The 24491-nt window shown below is 39.9% G+C and overlaps 1 protein-coding gene and 1 long non-coding RNA gene across 6 annotated transcripts; one reads left to right on the top strand and one right to left on the bottom strand.

Moving 5' to 3' along the window:
• Positions 1–24448, top strand: LOC114144257 (semaphorin-3F-like). Of its 4 annotated transcripts, none has more exons than XM_028016905.1 (19): positions 1–496; positions 2510–2603; positions 2690–2826; positions 11711–11871; positions 11978–12040; positions 12132–12251; positions 12432–12525; positions 16285–16404; positions 16519–16664; positions 17841–17955; positions 18046–18115; positions 18262–18406; positions 19631–19853; positions 19936–20024; positions 20102–20143; positions 20647–20804; positions 21868–21935; positions 22021–22148; positions 23236–23616. In XM_028016905.1, the coding sequence occupies exons 3-19, from the start codon at positions 2715–2717 to the stop codon at positions 23614–23616; spliced, it is 2235 nt and encodes a 744-aa protein (XP_027872706.1). In that variant the 5' UTR covers positions 1–496; positions 2510–2603; positions 2690–2714. The 4 variants fall into 4 exon arrangements, with proteins under 4 accessions (XP_027872706.1, XP_027872697.1, XP_027872688.1 ...); XM_028016896.1 differs by having other exon boundaries at positions 2487–2603; XM_028016914.1 differs by having other exon boundaries at positions 2–496; positions 2505–2603; positions 23236–24448.
• On the bottom strand, positions 13113–16065 carry LOC114144279 (uncharacterized). Of its 2 annotated transcripts, none has more exons than XR_003595457.1 (5): positions 15871–16065; positions 15057–15170; positions 14634–14844; positions 14254–14523; positions 13113–14139 (listed from the first exon to the last, which is right to left on the bottom strand). It is a non-coding gene; the product is annotated as an uncharacterized LOC114144279 (long non-coding RNA). The 2 variants fall into 2 exon arrangements; XR_003595455.1 differs by lacking the exon at positions 15871–16065 and adding an exon at positions 15301–15367.
• Positions 24449–24491: the final 43 nt, after the last annotated feature.

Genomic DNA, 24491 nt, shown 5'->3' with positions numbered 1-24491 from the left:
TGTGGGCCAACAGGAGAGGGAAGGCTGGGTGGGGGCAGAACAGAAGGGAGAGGACAGCGGGGCAGATCACTCTCCCGACACCTGCACCTGGTCACTTTGGTTCCCATTCAATCACCAGTTCCAGTCCGCTTCTCCGATCCGTGGACCAACATCTTGATCACATCACCGATGGTTTAATGGGCAGAAACTTTTGGAGATTGTGGGACAAGCGTTCAGGGATCTGATGCCATTTTCTCTTTCTTTTCTTTTTATTGTTACGCAGAAGAATGCCTTCGGATAAAAGCGACTGATTCGGCATTGTTGTGTTTTTTTTTTCTCCCACGGAACTATCACTCCTTTCGGATTGTTTTATTCCTGTGCAGGTCTGCTGCTGTAAGACATTTTTTTTTTTGTTTGTTTCTTTTTTTCTTTACCAGTTCGGTCTCCAAAGGCGCAAAACCCGCGGAATGCCGCGGTAACATCTCGCAAGTTGTGGCTGTTTTCGCAGAAATCAAAGGTAAGGACATTTAACTTAACCCCGGTTTAACTTTTAACTCGCGTTTGGTTACTCTGTAGCGCAGTCTCTGGTCCTTTAGAAAGCCGGAGTGCGCGTATTTGTCCCGGTTCCTATTTCTGGATGTTGAGTTCACAGGTAAGTGCGCACTCCTCCGCTTATGAAAGAAGCTGAAAGAAATCCTGTAATTATTTAAAGGGAAGCCATATATTATTACAGCAGAACTTCAGTCTGTCCTGAGGCTCCCACCCAGCACAGAAACCCAACAGAACCGCTGTGTAAATATACCACGAAGTCAGTCCAGCACACAGTGGTGACATTTATAATTATAAGGAAATGACAAAGAAAATAGAGCGTAAATTTACACCAAAGTGGTGTAAATTGTACCAAACTGTAGACACATGCTTGGTATTCTATTATCTGATAATTTTTTATTATGACTTATTAAAATAATTTCTCAATCTATTATCTTATCTATGTGACTATGCAGGTGCAATCCCATAAATCAGAATATCTTTAAAAAGTTCATTCATTTCATTATTTCAGTTAATAGCTAATTCACTATGTAGGTTTATTACACTTAACGTTGTACATTTCACATTTTTATTTCAGTCAACTTTGATTGAGTAAACGTAAAACAAAAAAGTGACAACATTTTCAGACAATTTGATTTAAATGTTACATGAGACTGGTAAAAACAAATTTCGGGAAGTGTTACGTCCATTCTTTTTAGTAGAAAGTTTAGTGGAAGGAAAAAGTTTACTAGAAAACATGCACAAACAACAAGGAAAGCTACCAGCCTCACTGCCAAAGTAGTACTAGCACCTGGTTTAACGATTATAACATCATAGATCCCCCATGGGAGACACCAAACCCAATAATAAAAATGAGCTAACAACGGCTATTAAAGCTACCAGAGCAGCTCAGCAGAGATCTCCAACACACTATGCCTCATTGATGCCTTAGTCTTGCCAAATTATCCCCTTTCAGTAGGCCAACTGTTCTTTAAAAATGCTCTTTTATATCCTGTGTTGCATCTAACTCAGCCATAATTAAATTAACAGGAATAAATCTCGCTCTGCACTCAACCAATCCATGTAATGTACGAGTTCCACATTTTAAACTGAATAACCGAGCTCATTCTGTGATGTCCTAATTGATTGTGAAGCACTAGCGCTTTACTTGCTGCGGCTGTGAAACATCTGATGGAGGGAATCGGCGTCAGATTCGCGCCGCGATGCCAGGAAGGTTGTTTAAGGTGCTGCCAGCGAGGCCTCTGTTTCTGATTTTCCATCGTGTTCCAGTCGTTTCAGTTTCGATAGAATGTTCAAAACGTCTTTCTCGGGAACATGTTTTCCAGATTACGAGTTGCTGCCAAATCTTTTGTGAAATCACGCTATTTAAAAAAAAAAAAAAAATCTTTTTCTTTTCCAACACCTCCTAATTTCCAGGCGACTGTGGATCTCATGAGGTTGGAGAAGAAGCCCAGGGGATGTGTTATAGACCCAAGCAAAGCACACCTTAAGGGAGACCATTTAATGGATGTTATGGACTCAGCTTTTAGTATTCATAATTTATATGGGATCCTCTCCAGCAAAGTGCAAATGCATAATGAATGTCTTGAGTTACGGTCTAACAGTTGGACTAAGTTTCACAACACGCCGTAGCTGTCAGGGATTGTTTCAGCCGGGGTTACCTGCTCCTTTGAACTGTCATGTCCTCCACTCATCAGCTTCTCAGAGCGCTTTGTTGAAAGAAAGAGTGAGGGAGAGCCAGAGGGGAATCATTGATTGGCGTGTTCATTGTCTTCTCTGCGCAGGTAAAACGTGAGTGAAATACGTGCTGAACTAAGTGCTGTTTGTAGAAGAATTTGTCCGAGATGAAGGCTTGGTGATTTTAATCTCACGTAATTGCCAGACTTCTTGGCCTGGCGAGCTCCGTTTTGCAGTCCTAACACATACCTCACTACATTTACACTCTAAATAAATAATAGGGCTGTCATATTTTCCAGAGCAGGTGTGAAGATTTGGACGTTATTCTCTGCTGCCTAACTACGCGTCTCGTCTGAGGAGGCTGCAGGCCAGGCGTCTGATCAGAGACATCAGAGAGAGTCCGTCCTTCCCTCTTTTTTTCTGTCTCCCATTTCTCATGGGGCACTCTATAATAACGCTCATTCCTCTTTCTTCTTTTGTCCAGATTTAGATCTCTGTGGGCTACCTGCATGACTGTTACCATGACAGCATCTGGAGCCCAGCTCCTCCTGTTGGCCCTGTGTGTTTACAGAGTCTGGGGCCTGCAGCAGTCTGCGCCGCGGGTTCGCCTCTCCTTCAAAGGTGAGCTCATACATATGAAGTAAACTCCTCTGCCTGCGGGTTTTTTTTTTTTTTTTATTATAACAGCTTATTTGTTTGGTTCTTGTCCGGTTAAATCCCTGGCAGACTCGCAAACTTGTTCACACCAGAGGTTTTGCTTCCGTTTTATGAATATGTAAAGAGCGTACTTCCTGCCGCATGTCAAACTGCGGAGCGCTGAAAACAAAAGGTGGATGTTACGTGTGGCTGGTTACACGTTGTGCCCTTCGCCAGCGTTTCTCCCCACACCCTGAAATGCTCACGCACTGTGATGTGACCTGTCAGGCTCTTCTTTGTTGCGATGTCGGGTTACAAGAGGAAAACGCCTGAAACTTGATCCCAGGAGTGAAATGTATACTTTAAAGGGGACGTATTGTAAAAAAATTCACATTTTGTGCATTTTTGTACTTCCATTTTGCTTCAGAAAAATCACACTGATGTTTTTTGGCAATAAGTTCATGTTTTTTGGTGTCTGGAAAACACGCCATTTCAAAAACCTCTTGGTTATTAACTCCCATGTAATGAGAGCTGCGCCGTTACCTAGCAACCCCAGTCAAGCCTATTCCGTTACCTAGCAACCCAAGCGGAACTCCAAGACATTTGGTCAGCTGGTTTTACTGCTATATGCACTGTACAATGGCTGCTGGAAAAGACAAGTGTTTTGTTGTTGACTACCATCCACAAACCACTTTCTGCCTGGTTGATTGTGTAGGATCCTCTACTAATGCTTTTCAAACATGTACAGTTATATAATTGCATCAGCCTTTTTTATGTTTAAGTGTAAACATTGAGTTTGGGGGCGTGGCCAGGAGCAGCTTATTGGGATCTAAAGGGACAAGACGCCCTAATTCAGCTCAAAATAGGCAGAACTGAGCAAACTAAAATATCATTATCTGAGAATGATTTTGTGTAAACCTGCTTTGTGTAGCCCATAGACCTATCCTAACCTGTTCAAGGAAGGATAATAGGTCGCCTTTAAGATGTTAAAGACTTGACTTCTAGGTTTAAAGCTGAGACGGGGAGAATCTGGTTTTTTGAAGCCTTTTTTCTGTGCAGGTATTTGGGATTTTCCCCTTGTTCTCGGCTCACCTGCGCTCATTAACTCTGATGGCAGAGACTTTTCCTCACAAATATGAGGACGACACCTTTGATCAAAACAATGCCAGGTGATTACTGTTATTTCTGCCTCCCTGTCATGGTGTCACATCAAGTTGCGGGAAGGGCTCCACGTGTAAGAACACATGCCCGACGCCGCATGGACGTGAAAATGAGAGGTGTGGATCAGATTTATAACATTCTTGAGTGCTTTGATGTGCAGCTGATTCAGGAGGCTTTGGTTTCAAAATAAGGTCTAGACAGCGTCTTATCTTGTAGTAGTGCATGGATTCAGTGATAAAAATGCATGATTTACATTTTAAAAAGCAATCTGAGGCAGATTAGGGGTAATCATGAGATCTATGGTTGACAGAAACACTGGCGGTGTACGTGCAAAGCTGCTGTGCATTCTTCTGATTTTGTAACACTGACAACAGCTGTCCACATGCTGCGGATAGCTGCAGAGACAGATCCATCCTAGTCCTGAGAGAGTAATGGCCATGCTTTTTTATGTGACCTTTCACACTAATCCCTCTCCCGGTAAATAGCTTAGCAGGGTGTTTTTGGAGCTTGGTGCGCACACTAGTTGATGGATCAATCGCACAAGTTTGGTCTTGAATTTGCTCCTTCTCAGACTCATGTAAACTCCAAAACTGAAGTGTTAAAGCAACTCAATTTGGGTCGTGTTTTTCTAACCCAACTCTGGGACGTATAAGACAACATCAATGTGTTTTGATTCAACACCACAGGGAGTTTGACCCAGAATATTGGGTTTGAGGTTCAACCCCAATATTCTGGGTCACAATGCAAGGTTTCCCCCAGAAAACTTGTTAAGTCTGGTGGTTGGGTGCTAGGCCAGTCATTCATCCAGCGGCTCATCGTGTTTTTGAGTTCAAAAATGTTTAAAGTTGACAGGAAAACTGAAAATATCACTTAATAATTATGTGTCATTGAAAGATACACCAACTATAAAGTCTTAAAAATGCCAACATTTAAAAAAATAATAATTAAAGAAACAATGCTTAGCCTGGTGGGGCACAAGTAAAGCCTGGTAGCCCGCCAGGCTTATAATACACTAAGGGAAACCTTGTAATTTATACTAACATAGGTAAAGGGTAGTAAGAGAATCTCATTGTTTAATAACCAGGCCTGTTGCAATAGGCAATAAACCAATGAATCGCATGATAAATTAAAACAAGCTGAATAATTTCCATTTGAATTTTTTTTTTCCTTTTTTCTTTCTCTTTCTGAATAACAAAAGTCTTCGGTCTGGTGCTTTGATCTCTTCTAGCCATTTTTTTTAAGAACAGTTTTGTTTACAGTGACTTTATAATTAATTTTATTCATTTTGTCTGTTGTTTTGTTTATTTATTGTGGATATTTAAAATGTCTTACAGTTCCAGTATTAAATGTTAATTTGAATTTAACGTTTATTGAACTTTTAGGATGTGTTCTTGCTTTATTATGCCATTACTATTATGTTAGTTGAAAATAGTCAATATTAATGTGGACTGTAATAATTTCTGGGACAATTTATTGTCCAGCAAAATGTGTTATTGTGACAGGAATAGTGATAAACCACCATGGATCCATAGTACAATGGATCCCAGCCTATTCGCTGTTTCATTATTTACAAATTTTCCCACTCTCAAGTTTTTCTGTGCAACATAACTCCAAATTTTTGGAGGGCTATTGTACATATAACAAAATTTAAAACAGACAAGATTCAATTATCCCAAATACTGGCTTTGTAAACTATAACATTTGATTCAAGTCAAAATATTTCAATTAACTCCTGCATTAATTTAGTTTTATAGTGATTTTTGTGCAGAACATCACACCTCTCTGCTGTGCTGCTGTGCACACCTCCAATTATCTCTATAATTGGATTTTTTTATAGAGGAAAATTCAATTATAAATACTTTATTTTTCTCCAGGGATATCAAATAAATTTGTGCTAAAAATACAGAATGATGTAGTCAAGACAAACAGATGGTGCTCAGTGTGCAGAAAGAAAAAGTGTTTTGTAACTTCCAAATTTTACTCAGACAGTTTAGCTTGAAGGCTGGTTGTGAATCAGTGTTCTACCTTTTCTACCTTTACAAAAATCTATAATTTTTACCTAGAATTTCATAAAATTCAATTAAAGTGCATCTTTCTGTCCTTTGCCATCAGCAGAAGTGTCAGGTGTGGTGTAGGTTTGGTGTAATTTACTATATGCTGTTTTAAATTAATTGAATTGTTTTAGTCGGTTTCATTTGGACAATCTGTTTTTTAATGAAAGATAACAAAGGTATTTATTTTCTTGCAAGAGTGTGAAAATTGGAAGTGAGATTTAGAAAATCCACTTGAGCATCTGTCTCTCAAAAAATCTGTGCACATTTTTAGGTCAACAAACCCAAATACTCATCACAATGTTAGCAAGAGACATATCCTTTAAGCCTTTTAGTTGCTGCTTTCAAACATAAAATGTCTTAAAGATTTACAGACCAAAAAAAAAACAGAAATTTATATTTGTTTTTTAAAAACGTTGAATGTTCAGCTTGTTGCTGAGCATGTACAAAAAAAAAAGAAGGAAAAAAAAGACAATTCAGTTATGTTTGCATTTTAAGTAACATTTTTTTTTTTTTAATGTTTGCCCACCAGTACTTTAGCACAGTGATTTCAGCCTGACTGGCGAAAAGTTATAACACCATTGGCTTAAAAAAGTAATCAACACATTTTACTTGGAATCTCTTTTGACTTTGTGACTCATTAGTTGGTCAAAATGTTGAACGTTGCGCTAGCTAATTAGCAAGAAAAATGCTAATTATTTGGACAGTGGATCAGAAGGTACTCCTGCTGTAGTGGGTTTGAACTGCGTCCGTTTCAGTCACTTTGCGATTGTGTGTTTGGGCAGGACACTTCAGCTGCGTTGCCTGCTGCTGGTGGTCATTGGGCCGCTGTGGCCACCGTCAGTGTGTGAATGTGTCTATTAATCACTGATTGTTGTGTGGAATGGTTTAGAATCCTTTGACCTATACTATACAAGTACCCATTCACCACAACTCAACCCACTGGCATTAATTTTATTACTCAGCATAATTAACCTTGTGATGAAGGAGTGTTCCGTCCAGTCATCAGCGTACATTGTCAGATCGCCATTAGCGTTGCACAAACTGTATAAGCTGTCATTTAGTCAGCCACGTGACACCATGACGTAGAAGTTAAATCGTCTGACTTAGCCGTTAACCAGTGAGACCATCATCACGGACCGGGCCGTGGTTTGTAGGTGACTGCAGCCAGGCCCTGCTTTGAATACAAATAGAAATCTAGCCATCTAGTTATCATTAGAAACTATTTATTGACTTATTTTGTGTCGTATCTTGTAGCGTATGCTGAACTCCTCCAGCAGTTTGTTGACCAGCTCCTCCAAATGTCGCGGACGTCTTAACGCGCATGCGCACGCATGTGTACTCACTGCACGTCTGCTACTCTGACAGAACAAGGAGCCGTTACGAGTGGGAACGTAGTCTCACGGTAAAGTTCGTGTCCACATGCAAGCACGAACGCACACAAAGATGTCCTCAAGAGACAACTTACTTTTTGATTTCAGCTCAAACTGGCGCGGCTCGTCGCGGCTGCCTCAGTTGTCATATCCATCCTAGCTTGTAATTTTCGGTCATTTTCCCGGTTCAAATTTTCAAATGGGGCGATACAGAGAGAGTCACATGATGTCATAATAATATCGTCAGAACGTATTGTGTATTTTTGGTCACAGATAATTCATTTAAATTTTCTCAGTGTTATGATTATTTTATTTTGCACACCTTGTTTGTCATTGTTTACTTGAATTAGAAGCAATTATTTAGTGGGTTTTTTCTTGTCTGAGAAAAAAACCCAACAACTTATTACAGTTCATGAAACCTCTTTACCATTTTTCTATTTCAACTGCTGGAAGAGGATAAGCTAAATCTGATCAGGTTTCCGTACAAAAGTGGGATCTTTTAAAGAATGATCTGGTCTCTTACTTTAGTGAAATTTCTGGATGTTCTACTTCAGTGAATGAAGAACACGTTTGTTTTTAACTGAAATTCAACACACGCTTGCAGTTTTAGTTAAAGTCTCTGAAGTTTTATATGGAAAGAAACTGATTTTGAAAAATGATGATTTGGCCTGATTCTTTTGCTATTTCGTAATTATGTTATTTACATAAATAATTTTGTTCTTAAAAATACCAAAATTTCCACATAATTTTATATTTTGGCCTGCCTGATTATGTTACTTTTAAATATAAAATATTGATAATTTGGTCAATTGGGTTTCCTTTTTACCAAATGCTTTTTATTCTTGAGTCATTTCTTGGATGGTTTGAGTAAAAATATCTTAAAGTAGTCGTATTCTTACTTGAGTGCAATTTTCGGATAGTCTACCCACCTTTGACGATTTTGTTGATGGGATTTGACAAAATCTAATGTTTATTGCTTGTTTCATAATTGGCATTAAGTTTTTATGATGCATAGCACTTTGAACTTCCTTGTTGCTGAAATGTGCTATACAAATAAACTTGCCTTGACTTGACGTCTCTTACTTAACACATTGAGCCACAACTTTTGACCCAATATTTGCTTGGTCTGTCCTACATTTGGGTTGAGAAATGACCCTGCAGATTCTGTGTCTGCACTGAGCTCTCACACTCAGCCGCTTGTTAAAGGTTTTAGATCGACTCTCAGGTTTTAGTCATAAAGCAGCACTCTGCGGACCCTTCCCCCTAGAACAGAACAAAACCCAGAGAGGTTAGGATTTAGTCCCCAACTGTTTTCTGCTACTCCCAGGATTTATTGTTCATTGTTTGTGACAGCAAGCCCCTTTGTTCCTCGAGGCGCCTGTGGAGGAGGTTTCGGGGCATGTGACTCTTCAGAGCGATCGTGCCGGACTGAGTGACATTCTGAGGCCACATGTGGTCTGCAGAGGACAAGGACTTCATGTTGATTTTCAGGAAGTTGGGTCAATTAAGGAGATTTCAAAGGAATTAACTGAAGCTTGTTTGATTTGTTGGTTCAGCGTTGCTAGAAAGCAGAACGTGAAAGATGTGTAACTTGAGCCGTGTTTTAGACTCTCGTACCCTTACTGTGCTGTCACCAGGCAGTTCATACAGAAGATGGGTCTGGGACTAAGTGGTTCTGGTCATTATAGTGACTCAGTGACAATACGCTGTAACCTGAGAGTTCATAGTGGGCCCCATACTGGACTTCCCAGAATGTCCTACCCAGTGTTTCCCCTATCGATGTCAGAATGTTGTCAGACGATAAGTGTTTGCTGAATGTTTACCAGATGATGGCAGGACATTGTTTGCTATTTTTGGCGAACAGAGACGAGTACAGGGGTGCGGCGTTGCTGCATTTAGCCCGTTCGGTGAATCCACCATGACCGTGTTGGAGCTCAGCCATTGGGACTTGTTATCCTGTGGGAACAGAGCCGGACTCTGAGACTCCGTCCCGCTTCGACCGGAGATCCGACTGCGAGGCTTATTTTAGTGGCACCTCCACTGCATCCTGTTAACGCGGGCCTCAAAAGGAAGATGGCAGGCCCTTTGATGTAAATAAAGATTGCACTTCCTCTTGAGTCCCTGTAAGTCTGCTTCTGAGGGTCTCAGAGAACATTTGTCATTGTTTAAGCCTGTTGTCTTTAACATGCCTCCATCATGTCGCAGGGAGCACATATGGTGGCCAATATTTCAGACATGCCACAAATGTGTGTGTGGGTGTGTGTTGGGGTGCTTTCCATGTCTTTAATCTGATGCAACGAATTAGTGAATTGTTAAAGGGAATCTATTCTGCTTTCTTTTAAACAAGTTAGGTCAGTTTTATGATCTATACAAAACATGTTCGTTGCATTTTTGGCACAAAATCATTCTCAGAGGATGAGATTTTACCTGATCAATTCTGCCTATTTTGAACTGCTTTCTGAAAGAGCTATTTTAGGGTCCTATCACGTTTATGCAAATTATTTGTTGCTGGCCACACCCCCAGCAGTTAACATCAAAGCACGTGTCTTTTCCAACAGCCATTGTGCCAACTATAATTAAAGCTGAACAGAAGAAAGTTTTTTAAAAGTATCTGAAAGCCCTGTTAGAAGCAATTTACCTATAGCTGAATTGTTTAATTATTGTATATAATATGAAATTATCAACATTTTGTATAAACTGTAATACATTTCCATTGCTGTTTATATTATATTTGAATGATTTCTACTGCATAATGTGTGTTTTAATAATGGACCACAGGACGAGTAGCTGGGTCCTATTATGTACTGCTTTCAGAATGAGCCGTGTTAGGGTTCTGCCACCTTTATGCAAATAAGGTGTTGCTGGCCACCTGTCTCTGCCAACAGCCATTGTACCAACTATAATTAAATAATTAAAGCTAAACAGAAGAAAGTTTTTAAAAAGTACCTGAACAGCATCTTAGGAGCAGTGTGCTTGTAACTGGATTGTTTAATTGATCAACATTTTGTATAAACTAATTAAATTTTAATTGCTGTATTTGAATGATTTCTACTGCATGATGTGCGTTTTAATGATGGATCCCAAGAAGAGTAGCTTGTAAATAAACAAACAACATAGCAATAAAACCAGCTGACCAGCTCCACTCTGGTTGCTAGGTGAGGAGCTGGGATCAGTTGGGGTTGCTAGGCAACGAGGCAGTGCTCACAGGTTGTAATTTAGGATATTTTTATTTAGCACTCACCTGTTTGTAGAATCAGTAGAGACCCAAATGGAAGCACAAAAACGCGCAAAAAAGGAAGTTTTGCATAAGAGACTCCCTTTAAAAACGCTGCATGAGTCAATTGCTCTTGTAATAGTTTCATTGGATCAGTTGGGGTTGCTAGACAACGAGGCAGTGCTCGCAGATTGTGACTTAGGATTTTGAAACGACAAATTTTCCAGACACCAAAACATATTAGCTTGTGGCCAGAAAATGGTTGATTTTTTTTGTTTATTTAGCACTCAATTCTCTCTAGAACCAGTAGAGACCCAAATGGAAGCACAAAAACTTGCAAAAAAATGAAGTTTTGCATAACAGTCTCCCTCTAAAAGCTTTGCATGAGACTGGGCAACGAGGTCAGTTGGGGTTGCTAGACAACGAGGCAGTGCTCACAGATTGTGACTTAGGATTTTGAAATGACTAATTTTCCAGACACAAAAACATATGCACTTATTTCCAAAAAATGGTTGTTGTTGTTTTTTCTTTTTTTATCTAGCACTCAATTATTTCTAGAACCAGTAGAGATCCAAATGGAGGCACAAAAACGTGCAAAAAAATGAAGTCTTTATAATAGTCTCCCTTTAAAAGTTCAATCAAAGCTTTTAGGAGAACAAAAAAGAGAAACACTTTCCACTGCTGCGAGTCTTAACAGGTTACGCTCTGCTGAACACAGACCTGATCTTAAGAATTAGCTGTGAGTTCGACTGACCATGTTTCCTAATGGAGCCACATGGCTTTTCCTCCAGTGCATGCACTGCTTTAAACCCAATCAGACACCAGAGCACATAAAATATTGAGATCTTAAAAGCGAATATGCTTTTTCAAAACGCTCAATGTTGAGTCATATTTAATAAGTGACACATATTTTCCCCCCCAAAAAAACTTGAGTGTGTTGTTTCAGGGACTATAAGTTCATCCAAGTTGGTAATGAAAATATGTTAAAGGCATAAGGGGAATAGCAGGAGTGCTCTGCCTCCAGCCGAAGTGCTTTTTTTTAAAACATTACTGTAACATTTTCCACACAGAACTCATGGACACAAAAGCAGCGCGACCCTTCAGTTTTTCCTTCAACACCAGCGACTACAGAATCCTCCTCATGGATCAGGACCAGGGCCGCCTCTACCTGGGCAGTCGGGAGTACCTGGTTGCTCTGGACATGCACAACGTCAACAAAGAACCGCTTATAGTGCGTTCAAGCTCTCTTCTTAAATCCACTCTGCTATTTGGCATGTGGTCCTAAATCTCTGAGTAGTGCAGTGATCCTAATGTCTGGTGTTTTTTCTCTAATGCAGATCCACTGGCCAGCCTCTGCAAAGAGAAAGGGAGAATGCCAGATGACAGGAAAGGGCAGACAGGTGGGACCTTGTGCTTATATAAAAATTAATCCTTCTTTCCAGATGCTGCAGCAGTGATAGAATTCCATTTATCTTACTCCTCTTTGTCCAGGGTGAATGTGCCAACTTTGTGAGGTTGATTGAGCCGTGGAACCGCACCCACCTCTACACCTGCGGCACAGGGGCGTACCAACCCATCTGCACATTCATCAACCGAGGCTGGAGGGCAGAGGTGAACACGGCATTTACAGATCCCCAAGTGGGATTTACAGCAAAACGCCCCAAGCAGCGCAGACCTGGAGAGCTTTGTCCTGCTAAATATTTCAGGACGGCAAACTGGGACACTGATTTGTTTATGATTTTCCTTATGCTCTATTTTTATGCACACTCTCTCTCTGATCTGCCTCTGCAGGACTACCTGTTTAGACTGGTGTCTGGTTATATGGATTCAGGGAAGGGAAAATGTTCCTACGATCCTAAGCAGGAGAATGTTGCCGTTTTGATCAGTAAGAAAAATGCCTGACTAAGGCTACGTTCACACTGCAACCTGACGTGACCCAATTACGATTTTTTTTTTTTGCCGTGGCCATTCACACTTCCAAACACACCCTGTATGTGATCTCCAGTGTGAACTGCAAACGACCTGAAAGTATCCCGCATGCGCAGTAGAGGGCGCAATAACGTCACACGTAGAGAGCGTGCTCAGTGTTTTGCCAACCGCCATAAAAAAAAAAAAAAAAGAAGAAGAAGTGCTTCGTGTTTGCGGAAGTAAACATGGATGCTAACGGTGGAGCATAGCTTACGATTTTAAAGTTGTTGTCCGACCGCAGCAGCACATTAACAACTTAATCCTCATTATAATCCGCCATGGTTGTTGTTTTACCTCCCGCTTGGGCGCAGAGTAGTGACGTTTGTCGAGCATCAGTGACGTTCAGGTCGGATGGACTCGACCTGGCCGTTAGGTCCATAGACATAATATATGGATAGACGCCTCATGGGCCGCTCTCGCCTATTGGAGCTGACGAGATTTAGGGCGGCCATCTTGGAGCGGTATACCACTCCACTCAGCCTTATATATTTGGCAGGCACAATAAAGGATCAGCGCATTTAATAGATCATAACACGCTGAACAGTAATCACATTGTCACATAATTAAATTTTAGGCATACAGCTATTAAAATTGCATGTATAGGAACGTATAGTTTAGCATATTTAAATAATTTTGGTGGAATACAATGTTTTAAAGTATGACATGTTTTGCAAGATACAACCAAAGATGCAATTTATTCACACACATTATGTATATATTCCGATAATCTCATATATACACACATACACACATGCATACTTATCTGTTGTGACAGTATTTACATATTCATTACATTTTTACACAATCTAATAGCCTTGAAATAGGACAGTTTTGCAGAGCTTTTTTCTGGTGTTGCCTTTCTGCAAACCAAGACATGTGACTTTTGCAATGTGGTGCATCCTTATCTTCAGAAACACAGACACAACCAATGACAGCAAGTCAGAATGGTGATTGTCAATGCCAAATTGTGTCTCCTGAGTGTGTTCCCCAAGCTGGAAAACATCTTCTGTTCCAATGTCTTCACGGACTATGTATGTGACGGCGGACAGCTTAGGAGGATGGTTTGGTGAAGCACCACGAATCACCCTCTCTGCAGCTCTCACCACCTTCACTACGCCTTGTGAGGGAATCACTAACCCGCCATTATTTTTCAAAGTCAGAAGATGGTAGTTCTCATCAAATGAAGACGGTGTGGCATCTTGAATCAAACTGACTCGACATGGGTCACAGGTTAGTTTACGCAGAATCTGCCTCACAACAAATCCAGATATGTAAACCAAGGCATTTTCTACCAGACCACCAAACTTGGTCGGAAGATAGCTGTGGTCGTCCAGAATGGCTGAAATCCTAGCAAAAGGACAGGGATGCTCTTCATTAGATTCAGGAGAGGACATTTCAACAGCAGACAGGGACACGGTGTTGTCTTGTGCTGCCACATTGCCAGTCTCACTGGGTGTAACCCCACACCGAACCATCAGCCGGCGGAAGATGGCCTGGAACTGGCATGCTGATGGGTTGTTATTCCAGCCACCTTGAATGGAATACAGGGATACAATACATGTGTTAATCATACGACATAACATATGAACACATTCATGAAGTATATTTTATGAAGTTATTCTAACTGAAAGGACATCAACAGTACCTGACGCTCTGATGGAATTAAACAGGAGCTCCAAGTGATCTTGGCTGAACCTGTATGTGAGGACATACCGCTGCACTTGGAGCAGCGGTATGTAATTTGGGGAATATTAAGGCTACCTTTGTAATGTGTGCGGATGTGGGAGGGGAAATCTTCGCTTCTCTCTAAGGTATTTGTATGCCTTTGGGCCATGGAGATGAAGTGTGAGGGCAAACTCTCTATATTCGTTGGAGTATTCATGGCCCTTTTTCTCCATAAACTCTAGTTGTAGATCTGACAATTTAAGAGGAAAAAATATAAACTCTTCTTCTGATGTAGCTCAGGAGGAAAAATAAACATACAAGAAAATGTACACAAATTTTGAGGAATTAATTTTGAATTACCAGAGTAGAATTCAAGCCGTTCTTTGAGTTCTTCAGTAATGAGATTTTTTTCACTCAATTCCCCCAAAAGTGACTTTGCTGTGGTCTTTGCCCTCTTCTCTCTGGCCATGGTGTTTTTCTTGTCCCGCTCCAGATATTCCACTCTTGCCAACGCTATCTTATGTTTTGCAGTGACAGCGGTAAGAGAAGCTGGCAAAGCATAGCAATGATCCTAAAGACAGAGAGATGGACATCACCCATCACTTAGACATCACTATGGCACACTTTCTTTCAGACGACAGCAGCACTGTGTGTGTCTTCAACTATGTTGGTTTTATTTGTTTTATTTGTGACAACATTCAACATGAGGGTTAGAAAATAATTTAGATTTTAATATGATCTTGACCATTATGATATGATATTTACAATAGAAAAAATACTCACATCATTAGACTGAGGTTGCAGGTCTGAACTACAAGTTTCTGGGTCATCTTGAGAGGCCACATACTCACTACTTTGGGCTTTTGTGGAGGTTATTGTAGTTCTGTAGTTTTCAACCTTAAATGTAAAAACCTTATGAATATGGACTTCACAGTATATACTACCTGTACATAAACACACATATATCCCTTAAGGCTAACATTATGCACATTTATGAATGCTAATGAACTTTTAATAATGCACCTACTCTTTGAAGGTGAACTGGGAAGCTGAAAATTGATGGTATCACATCAGCTCTCAGTCTGACAATCAGACTGTTTTGTCAAAATCCTCCGTTTTGAAATGCTCACTGCATAGTACAGATGAATCACTTGCAATGAATCCATCCCTCCTCAAAGCTATTTCCCACCTCTTCCTCCTCTCTTTATCTTTTGGAAACCTTTAAAACAAAAACGTGATATCTGGGAGTGTGTACACAAAAACATTGTCCGAATGAGGTCCATGTTATTTGCAACGGTTGAAACTAAGGAGCCTTGTTGCCTGCTTAAGCTGAGCATTCAGAAAAACGTTACACTCACTATTTTTGATCTTCATATTTTAAAGAACATAAAACTCCAAATTTGATTAAAATTTGTTGATAATGATAATTAAACAAAGCTACTGAAATTGTGAGTAGGCCTGTTTGAAACATATTCCTGTCATCAAATCTCCGGCTGAAGACCGATTGCTAACATTTGCTGTCATTTCGCTGGTGGGCATAAATACAGTACAGTAATATTACATTCACAACATACTAACAATAATATGTCATTCTTACTTGTGAAAAGTTATCCCCCGGCCCCTGACATCAACAGTTCGTAGATTTAAACACGAATAAGCCGAGCAGAACTGAGGCATCTTCTGTTGTTTTGGTTCAGCAAAGTACGAGGGTATACCGCTCTAAGATGGCCGCCGTATTTCCTGCGCCGGAGCGGCCAATGCGGCGTCTACCCTTATATTATGTCTATGGTTAGGTCACAATTGAATCGGATTCGAATCGGATATCCAATCGGCCTGGGTCGCATTTGAAAAAAATCCGAGCTGTGTTGTTCGGATTGTCATGAAAAGGTCAGATACAGGTCGCATTACGTTAAAAAAAAGAATCGGAATTGGGTCACTTCCGGCTGCATTAGACGCAGAAAAAACGCACCCAAGCTGGTCAGTAAATGGTGGAATCTTTGTGTGTTCACAGACGGAAACTTGTACGCAGGTGTACATATTGACTTTATGAGCACAGACGCTGCTTTATTTAGGACCATGGGAGGGAGGACAGCAATCAGGACGGAGCAGTATGATTCCAGGTGGCTCAACGGTGAGTAAGTGTGGGTGTGAAGAAGTAAAACGCCAATGATTACACGTTCTAGATCCTCTCATTTCATTTTGACAACCACTCGTTTCAGTCCTCTTTCTGCTTTTTATCCTCCAGAGCCGGTGTTTATCCAGATCCAGCAGATCCCTGACAGTGCAGAAAAGAATGATGACAAGCTTTACTTCTTTTTCCGGGAGAAGAGTCTAGACACCAGTGGTGGGGCGAGCCCCACGGTTTTAGCCCGGGTGGGGAGAGTGTGTCTGGTAAGCAGAACCACGCTACTAACCAAATTACTCCATGAACATTTTCACATCTTTTCATGCTACAACCACAAACCTCTGGGTATTTTATTGGATGGAGGGACATACAGTAATGCATAAATGTGATGTAGAGGTTTCCAATGTCTCTCTAATAATAACGATCTAAAAAGTCACTTAATGAGCAAATAGAGTGTGAATATTAAAGTAATGATCAAAACAATCCACCTCTACCAACAGAGTTATGTTAAATAGCTGTTCCTCCAAGATTTTGCGATTGTTTTAGTGTTTGTTTTGCAATCAAAATTGGAGATATTGTGGTGCCAAATTAGAAAGGAATTTTTATAATATTTGCTCTAATGTATGATGTTAAATGTGACTTTTTATTACTCGCCGTATCAATTGAGGACTATAACTTAACCTCAAGTAAGGCTGAGGCAGCAGTCACTTATACTCAATGTCTTTGATCAATTTTGATCCAATTTGCAGTAAAATCACAAAAAATTTGAAGATTAGTTGATTTTGTGTGAATTTCCTGGTTTGTGAAAAACTGGAAGAACATATTGATGTAATTTGGGGTCTAGAGGGCAAAATGGAGAGCTATGGGCCTTGAGTTTGATGCATGTGATTTAAAATGTGATCTTAAAGGGGAACTAATATGCACAACTAACATTTTGCATATTATTTTACTTCTATTTGGGTCTCGCCTGCTTTTAAAAACAGTCCAAGCATTTAAATCAACCACCTAACCATTTTGTGGCAATAAGTTGATGTTTTTTTGGTGTCGTTTCAAAACGTCTTGATTGTTGAATCTGTATGCTCTGTACAATGGCTGCTGGAAAAGACAAGCAGCCAATAAAACAAAAAAGCGTTTTATTGTTGGTTGTGCAGGAGGCTCCACTTGAGCTTTCCAAACATGTACTGTTGTATAATTGCGTATCTTTTTGAAGCTATTTTCACATGCCAGTGTAAACATTGAGTTGGGGGGCGTGGCCAGCAGCAGCTTCTTGGGATTTAAAGTAACAAGACACCATAAGGAGCAGACTAAAATCTCATTATCTAAGAATGATTTTGTACAAAAAATGTAATGAACATGTTTTGTAAAGCCTACAGACCTGTTCTAAACTACTCAAGGAAGCATACTAGGTCACCTTTAGCCATGTCTTCATATTTATCTTGCAGAATGATGAAGGTGGACAGAAATCCCTGGTGAACCGCTGGACGACATTCCTGAAGGCGCGTCTTGTCTGCTCGGTCATAGGAGACGACGGAGTCGAGACGTCGTTTGATGAACTACGTAAAGCCCTGAGAAAATTGTCTCCCATTTCGTGTTAGCTGCATCTGCTTGACTATGATTTTAATGAAATGCATGTCATTGTTTTTCCAGGAGACGTGTTCATTCAACCAACACAGGATGAAAGAAACCCCATGGTGTACGCTCTGTTCACCACAGCCGGGTGAGTCATTTTCTGGAATCCAGGTTCACAAATTCAAAGTAATTTCTTTGTTTTATCAACACATTTTTGTGGCTAATTTATTTTCTAATTTCATGGGTTGGGTTTGGCACCTTTATTTAAATATTTGTTGTTTGTTTTTGCTTAAGCTCTGTGTTTAAGGGCTCAGCAGTTTGCGTATACTCAATGGCTGACGTCCGCAACGTCTTCAATGGACCGTTTGCCCACAAGCACGGCCACAACTACCAGTGGACAGAATACACTGGGAAGATTCCCTATCCACGGCCTGGAACAGTAAGTTTCATTCTCATTGTCTTCACAGAGAAATATGACAAGAAAGAGCAAAAATAATTCAGTTTCTATGCACCACAAATTTGGAACAAACTTCCAGATAATTGCAAAAAAGCCAAAATATTGAGTGCTTCTAAATCTAGGCTAAAACCCCATCGGTTTAGAGTTGCGCTTGAAACATAATTAATGAAATATTAATCAATAACTTGATGTGTGTTCTATGACTTTGTGTTTTTATGATGTAAAGCACTTTGAAATGCCTTAAATTTGCTATACACATAAACTTGATTGATTGATTGATTGATCGATTGATAAGGTGGGATACTTAGAAAACACTAACACACTATTTGTAAAATGTAGAGTATTAAAATTCATTGACAGTATAACTATTGACAGTTTTAATTCTTTACAAACCCAAAATATTTACGAAAATCCATTCAAAATTTGTCTAAGGAGGAAATTTATCAGTTAAGGGAGAAATTAAACTTTCTGAATTTAAAAAAAGAAAATTCAGAAGTAAAATGTTTGTGTATCAATAAGTGGAGTTAAATTTGAACATTGTCCAATCATAAAACTGTCCAAATGGATTTACTAACATTACAAATGGCTGGATTTACTATATCAGGGTTTCCCCCAGTGTATTATAAGCCTGGCCAGGCTAAGCATTGCTTATTTATTTAAGTATTTTTTAAAGTGTTTGCATTTTTCAAAACTTCATAGTTGGTGTTCAGGTGTTAATCATCCAGTCTTTTAATAACACATAATTATGAAGTGATATTTTCAAATTACTTGTCAACTTTAAACATTTTTTAACTCAAAAACACGACGTGCCGCTGGATGAATGACTGTCGAGCGCCCCGACCACCAGGCTTAGCAAGTTTTCTGAGGGAAACCTTGTATGTTATATTATTAGTCAATTATTGATGTTGGTTTTGTTTTGGACCTTACCTTTGTTCTATCATCCTCTGTAATTAAAATTTAATAGATACTAGACCCGTGGGTTAACTATTAAATATAAGTTATGTAAATGTATTATGTATATGTAATAAATGTAATATGATGCAGGTGGTTAAGGAGGAGAAGTATTGATAAGTTTGTACTTCCATCCACTCTCTTGAATATTTAAGATAAAAGTTTTGTAATTATGTTTCATGCTGTAAGTATTTTTGTACATATTCAACATGACAGTGGTGTAATCAAATCCTTTTTCCTCCCTATTGCATCCAGTGTCCAGGAGGAACCTTCACTCCAGGCATCCAGTCGTCCAAGAACTTCTCTGATGAAGCTGTGAATTTCATCCGCTCACATCCCCTCATGTTTCATTCAGTGTATCCTATCCATCGCCGCCCCCTGGTGGTGAAAACCGGCGTGGACTACCGGTACACGGCCCTTGTGGTCGATCAGGTGGACGCAGTGGATGGGCGCTATGAGGTCCTATTTTTAGGCACAGGTGAAATAGCAGCAGGACAGATGGTTGTAATACATTTTCATTGAGAAATGTTAATAATCAACAATATTAATGTTACTTTTAGACCGAGGCACAGTGCAAAAAGTCATCGTTTTGCCCAAAGACCCAACAACCATGGAGGAACTGACTCTAGAAGAGGTTGAGGTTTTTCGGGTATGTCTCCGTTTGCCTGTGTTCATTCAATCACAATAACCATATAAGTTTAAGTATTTTTCTTCATTAAATTACAGACCAGAGTTCCTGTTAAAACAATGAAGATTTCTTCAAAAAGAGTAAGCTTTTTTTATTCTTCATACTGGAGACACTGCAGGTTCTCAAAAAAGTATTCGTACCGCTTGAACTTTCCAGATGTTGTTACAATATTTGAAAACACCCTTCTCTTGGTAACACATGGTGGTGGCAGCATGAGGCTGTGGGAATTCTTCAGAGGCAGAAAATCTAGTTAGAGTTAATGAAAAGTAACTAAATGAAGAACTATCCTGGAAGAAAACCAGTTTGGGACTTTAATAAACTGGAGCAGAGGTTTTCTTTCCATCAAGATAACAACCGTAACATGAAATCAGAGCTATTAAATAAGGTTTTTTAAACTAAACACATTCGTGAGTTTGGCCCTTGTTCCAATCACAGACATTGATGTTTGCAGCTGAGATGTGTCAAAAATCTTTGCTCTAGATATTAAAATGTTCAGAAGGTACGAATACTTTCTCTACTACCTTTGTTTACATGCATCTACTGCCTCTTTGAGTTGAGCCCGTTTTTGTTTGTGTTGCTACAGCAACAGCTATACGTGTCATCGGACGCGGGGCTGACGCAGGTGTCACTGCACCGCTGCGGCGTGTACGGCAGGGCCTGCTCCGACTGCTGCCTGGCCCGTGACCCCTACTGCGCATGGGATGGAGAGAGCTGCTCTGCCTTCACCCCTTCTACCAAAAGGTTTACATCACCTCATATTATCACTGTGCAGTTATGTTGGGTTTACTGAAGCACACCTGACAGTCTGAGAGACTCGGTTCAATTGGGGAGCAAAGTCATGACATTTGTTACATTTTCAGCTGGTGGGATTCACTTTCACACGGCACCGGGTCGAACGAACCAAACTCTTTAAAAAATCTGTTCCCCACTTCAAAAACACCAAATCTTACCAAGTATCTACTTCCTAGAGCAAATATCTTAGTACACTTGAAATAAGACAAACTAACTTACAAGTAACATTTTGGAAAGATAGAGAGGCTGGTTTTCAGTAAATAATACTTAATATTAATAAAAATGTAGTTGTTCCATTGGCAGATAAATTAACTTATAACATGGGAAAAATACCTTGTTATAAGTTAAATAATCTGCCAATGGAACAAGTGCTTTTTCATCAGTAATAAGGAATTGTTTACTTGAAATAAGTGTCTAGTTCTTGATAAAAAAAAATTAACTGTAAGTTAGTTTTGTCTTATTTCAAGTTTACTAAGAGAGTTGCACTAGGAACTAGACCAGAAGTACTTGGTAAGATTTGGTGTTTTTGTAGTGCCCCACCCCCAACATTCTGTCCTCGCCTGTGGTGGCGCCACACCAAGAACCACTGAAAGGAACAAGACAAAACGCTCAGAAGAAGACAAGAGTTGAACTTCTTTCTTGATAAAATGTAAAGAAAATTGAGTGGCGTTGGATTTTAGCAGTTCCGCTTTTTTGTTTTTGTATAAAACGAGCTATTTCTCCCACTAGCGCTAGACTCCCAGCTTGTGTTTTAGTTGTATTTACCCAGAATCCCCTGCGCTATAGTCCGCTTCCTGCTTTTGGAGCAGCCTCCGGTCCACTTGGCGTTCATATATACTTGGAGTTCACTTCGAACGAACTGATATTTAGGTTTGTAGGTGGACCAGAGTTAACTTTTTTGATCTGAATCAGAGTTTGATTACAACACTTCTCCAAACAAACTAGAGTTTGATTAAAGTGGACTAAAAAGGACTGGTGTGAATGAATCCTTTAACTCTAATACTTGTTGTAGGAGGAGCAGAAGACAGGATGTAAAGCACGGTGATCCACTAAGACAGTGCAGGGGCTTTAATGCCAAAGGTAAGATGGAGGTTTTAATTGTCAAATATAATAAATATGTTGTTGTTTTTATTGTAAGCTATTTTTTTTCTGTTTACCTGCGCAGTGGAGAAACGTCTGAGAGAGACGGTGCAGTTTGGGGTGGAGGGCAGCAGTACTTTCTTGGAGTGTCAGCCTCGCTCCCCTCAGGCCACAGTCAAGTGGCTTTACCAGAGGGAGGGAAAGAGGAAAGTGGTGAGGAAGTAAAATTTATTCATTGCAAGTTTAATAAGAAAAGACAAATCAAAAAATAGTGGTTTAAGTTTGGCTGAAGTCACGATTCAGTAATTCCAGTCTGAACCTCCTACCTTGTGTTCTGGATTAAAACCGTTACCAATGTTGACGAGAATAACCGCTGTTTCCCAAAAATAATGGTTAAAAAATTTACTATTTTATACTGTACAAATTGTACTTATTCCAACCACTTACTGTTGTGAGAGAGAAAAAAAATCCTCAAGCTACAGATTTTAGCATCCCAGTTCAGTTTTGCTGCAGCGCTTTTCTGTTCATTTGGGTTTCATGTGACGCACAAAAATTGCTAATGGTTGTCAAAGAATTAAAAAACAAAAGAAAAAATTTTGAAGCTTGACATGCAAACCCAATTTTTTGTAATACGACCTGTATCTAATCTTTCCATGACAGTCTGAATAAGAAGAAGTTTGATTTATTTTATTTTTTATTTTTGCCGAATGCGACCCAGGCTGCTTGGGTGTCCGATCTTTTCAAATGTGACCTGAATCTTAACGGTCAGGTCGCGTTGAACGGAACGTCATTGATACTCGACAAACGTCACTACTCTGCTTACTGATACGCGAAAGCAGGAAGTAAAACAACAGCCATGGCGGACGATAATGAGGATTAAGTTGTTAATTTGCTGGCTCCGGTTGGACAACAACTTTAAAATCGTAAGATATGCTACAAAGCTATTAGCGTCTATGGTTACTGCAAACAATGAGCACTTCTTCTTCTTCTTCTTTTTTATGGTGGTTGGCAAAACACTGAACACGCTCACTGCGCCCTCTACTGCGCATCCGGGACACTTTCAGGTCGATTGCCATTCACAATGGAGATCACATACAGGTCGAAAGTGTGAACGACCACACCAAAAATAATCAAATTTGACAAAAAATTGGAACTGTGTCACTTCAGGCTACATTGTGAACGTAGCATAAATGTGTTGAGTACTTTCTTATGCTGCTGGTGCTTTGTTGCATCAATTGTTAGTTCTTTAGTTATTAGAAGGATAGAAATCTAAACTTGTTGCTCATTCTTTGACCTGTAGCTGAATCGTGTTGGAGGAGTTCTGAAAACCAACCAGGGAATCCTCCTGAAGTCTCTCAACCAATCAGACGCGGGGCTCTACCACTGCCTCGCCACCGAGAACAACTTCAAGCACACCATGGCCCGCGTGGCTTTGCGCATCCTGGATCGGGACATCGTTTTGGCGCTAACCGCTCAGGACGAGGACGAAGAGCCAAAAACCCGCCAAGCAGGGGCGTACCCTCAGTCTCTCGTCTCCTCCACACCTTTCCCACCTGAGATCAGACTGATTAACCAGTACTGCCAGTCTTACTGGGACCAAGTCAACCCCAAACAGCAGCAGCAGCAGCGGAAACGCACTAACCGCAGGCACACAGAAAGTCAGGACCAAGGTCTTGGTTAGGCGACGGGACGGTCCAACACCGGTCTGTTTGGACTTTATGCTGGACGTTTTAGTTCGACACACGTTTGTGTGTCACTTCCACTCATTTCGGGGGGGGGGATGACGCCATTGTTTTATCATTAAAGTGTTGTTAGTTTTGCAAGTTTGAACCCAGTAAATCCATATTAAATATAGTTTACACTACTGATGACCACATTCTAAATGATGCCATAGTTACCAAACAGCAGCTTTATTACAGTGTATAATAATGTTACTGTTGTTAAAAAAAAAAATAAAAGAACTGTTCAGTGGAACAAAGCACACTTTTCACACAAACTTGGTTTTCTTTGCAAAAAAAAAAAAACGCTGAATGCAATAATGCAAATGATAAGCCTATAGTTACACAGGTATGCTTTCCTTTAAGTATCTCCAAACAGAAGTGTAATATATTAATTGTGAATATAATATTAACGGTCATGACCTGTTGTTTCGGTTTCCCTGTATTGTATGATGCTATCATGTTGATATATATGCATATTTTTTGCATGCATACTGTTGTTCGTTGTACATTTCACGGTTGCTCCCTTGTTGTGTTCTGATGTTGGTGAGTTGTAATGTTAAGCTAATTCCATTGGATGTTGATATTTACTGCCCTCCCATTACTGTCCTGTGCTTTGGTGACCTGCAGTATGTGAGTAGTGAAGTTCTGTGTAGCGTACAGTGTTCTTCTTCCAGTTATGCACTTTGTTGTTGGTGGCATTCATGGGAAATGGGGATCTTTGCACAGATGTATGACAAGAATTTTTTTTTTTTTTCAATGTACAGTATGCGATAAAAATGGGAGCGAACCTGGCTTGATGTAGTATTGCTTGTTATTCTGTCATCCTACACTGTTT

This window comes from Xiphophorus couchianus, chromosome 1 (assembly GCF_001444195.1).
Source record: "Xiphophorus couchianus chromosome 1, X_couchianus-1.0, whole genome shotgun sequence".
Classification (NCBI taxonomy): Eukaryota; Metazoa; Chordata; class Actinopteri; order Cyprinodontiformes; family Poeciliidae; genus Xiphophorus; species Xiphophorus couchianus.
The sequence above is the reverse complement of the archived record's forward strand: the minus strand, read 5'-3'. Positions and strand labels throughout refer to the sequence as shown.

What these genes read in the sequence shown, in the direction of transcription:
- LOC114144257 (XM_028016914.1), top strand. Translation starts at nt 2,715, where the DNA reads ATGACTGTTACCATGACAGCATCTGGAGCCCAGCTCCTCCTGTTGGCC. An exon ending in AAGAGGTTGAGGTTTTTCGG is followed by an intron (nt 20,025 to 20,101) that starts GTATGTCTCCGT and finishes ATTAAATTACAG; the next exon opens with ACCAGAGTTCCTGTTAAAAC. An exon ending in CAGGGGCTTTAATGCCAAAG is followed by an intron (nt 21,936 to 22,020) that starts GTAAGATGGAGG and finishes TTACCTGCGCAG; the next exon opens with TGGAGAAACGTCTGAGAGAG.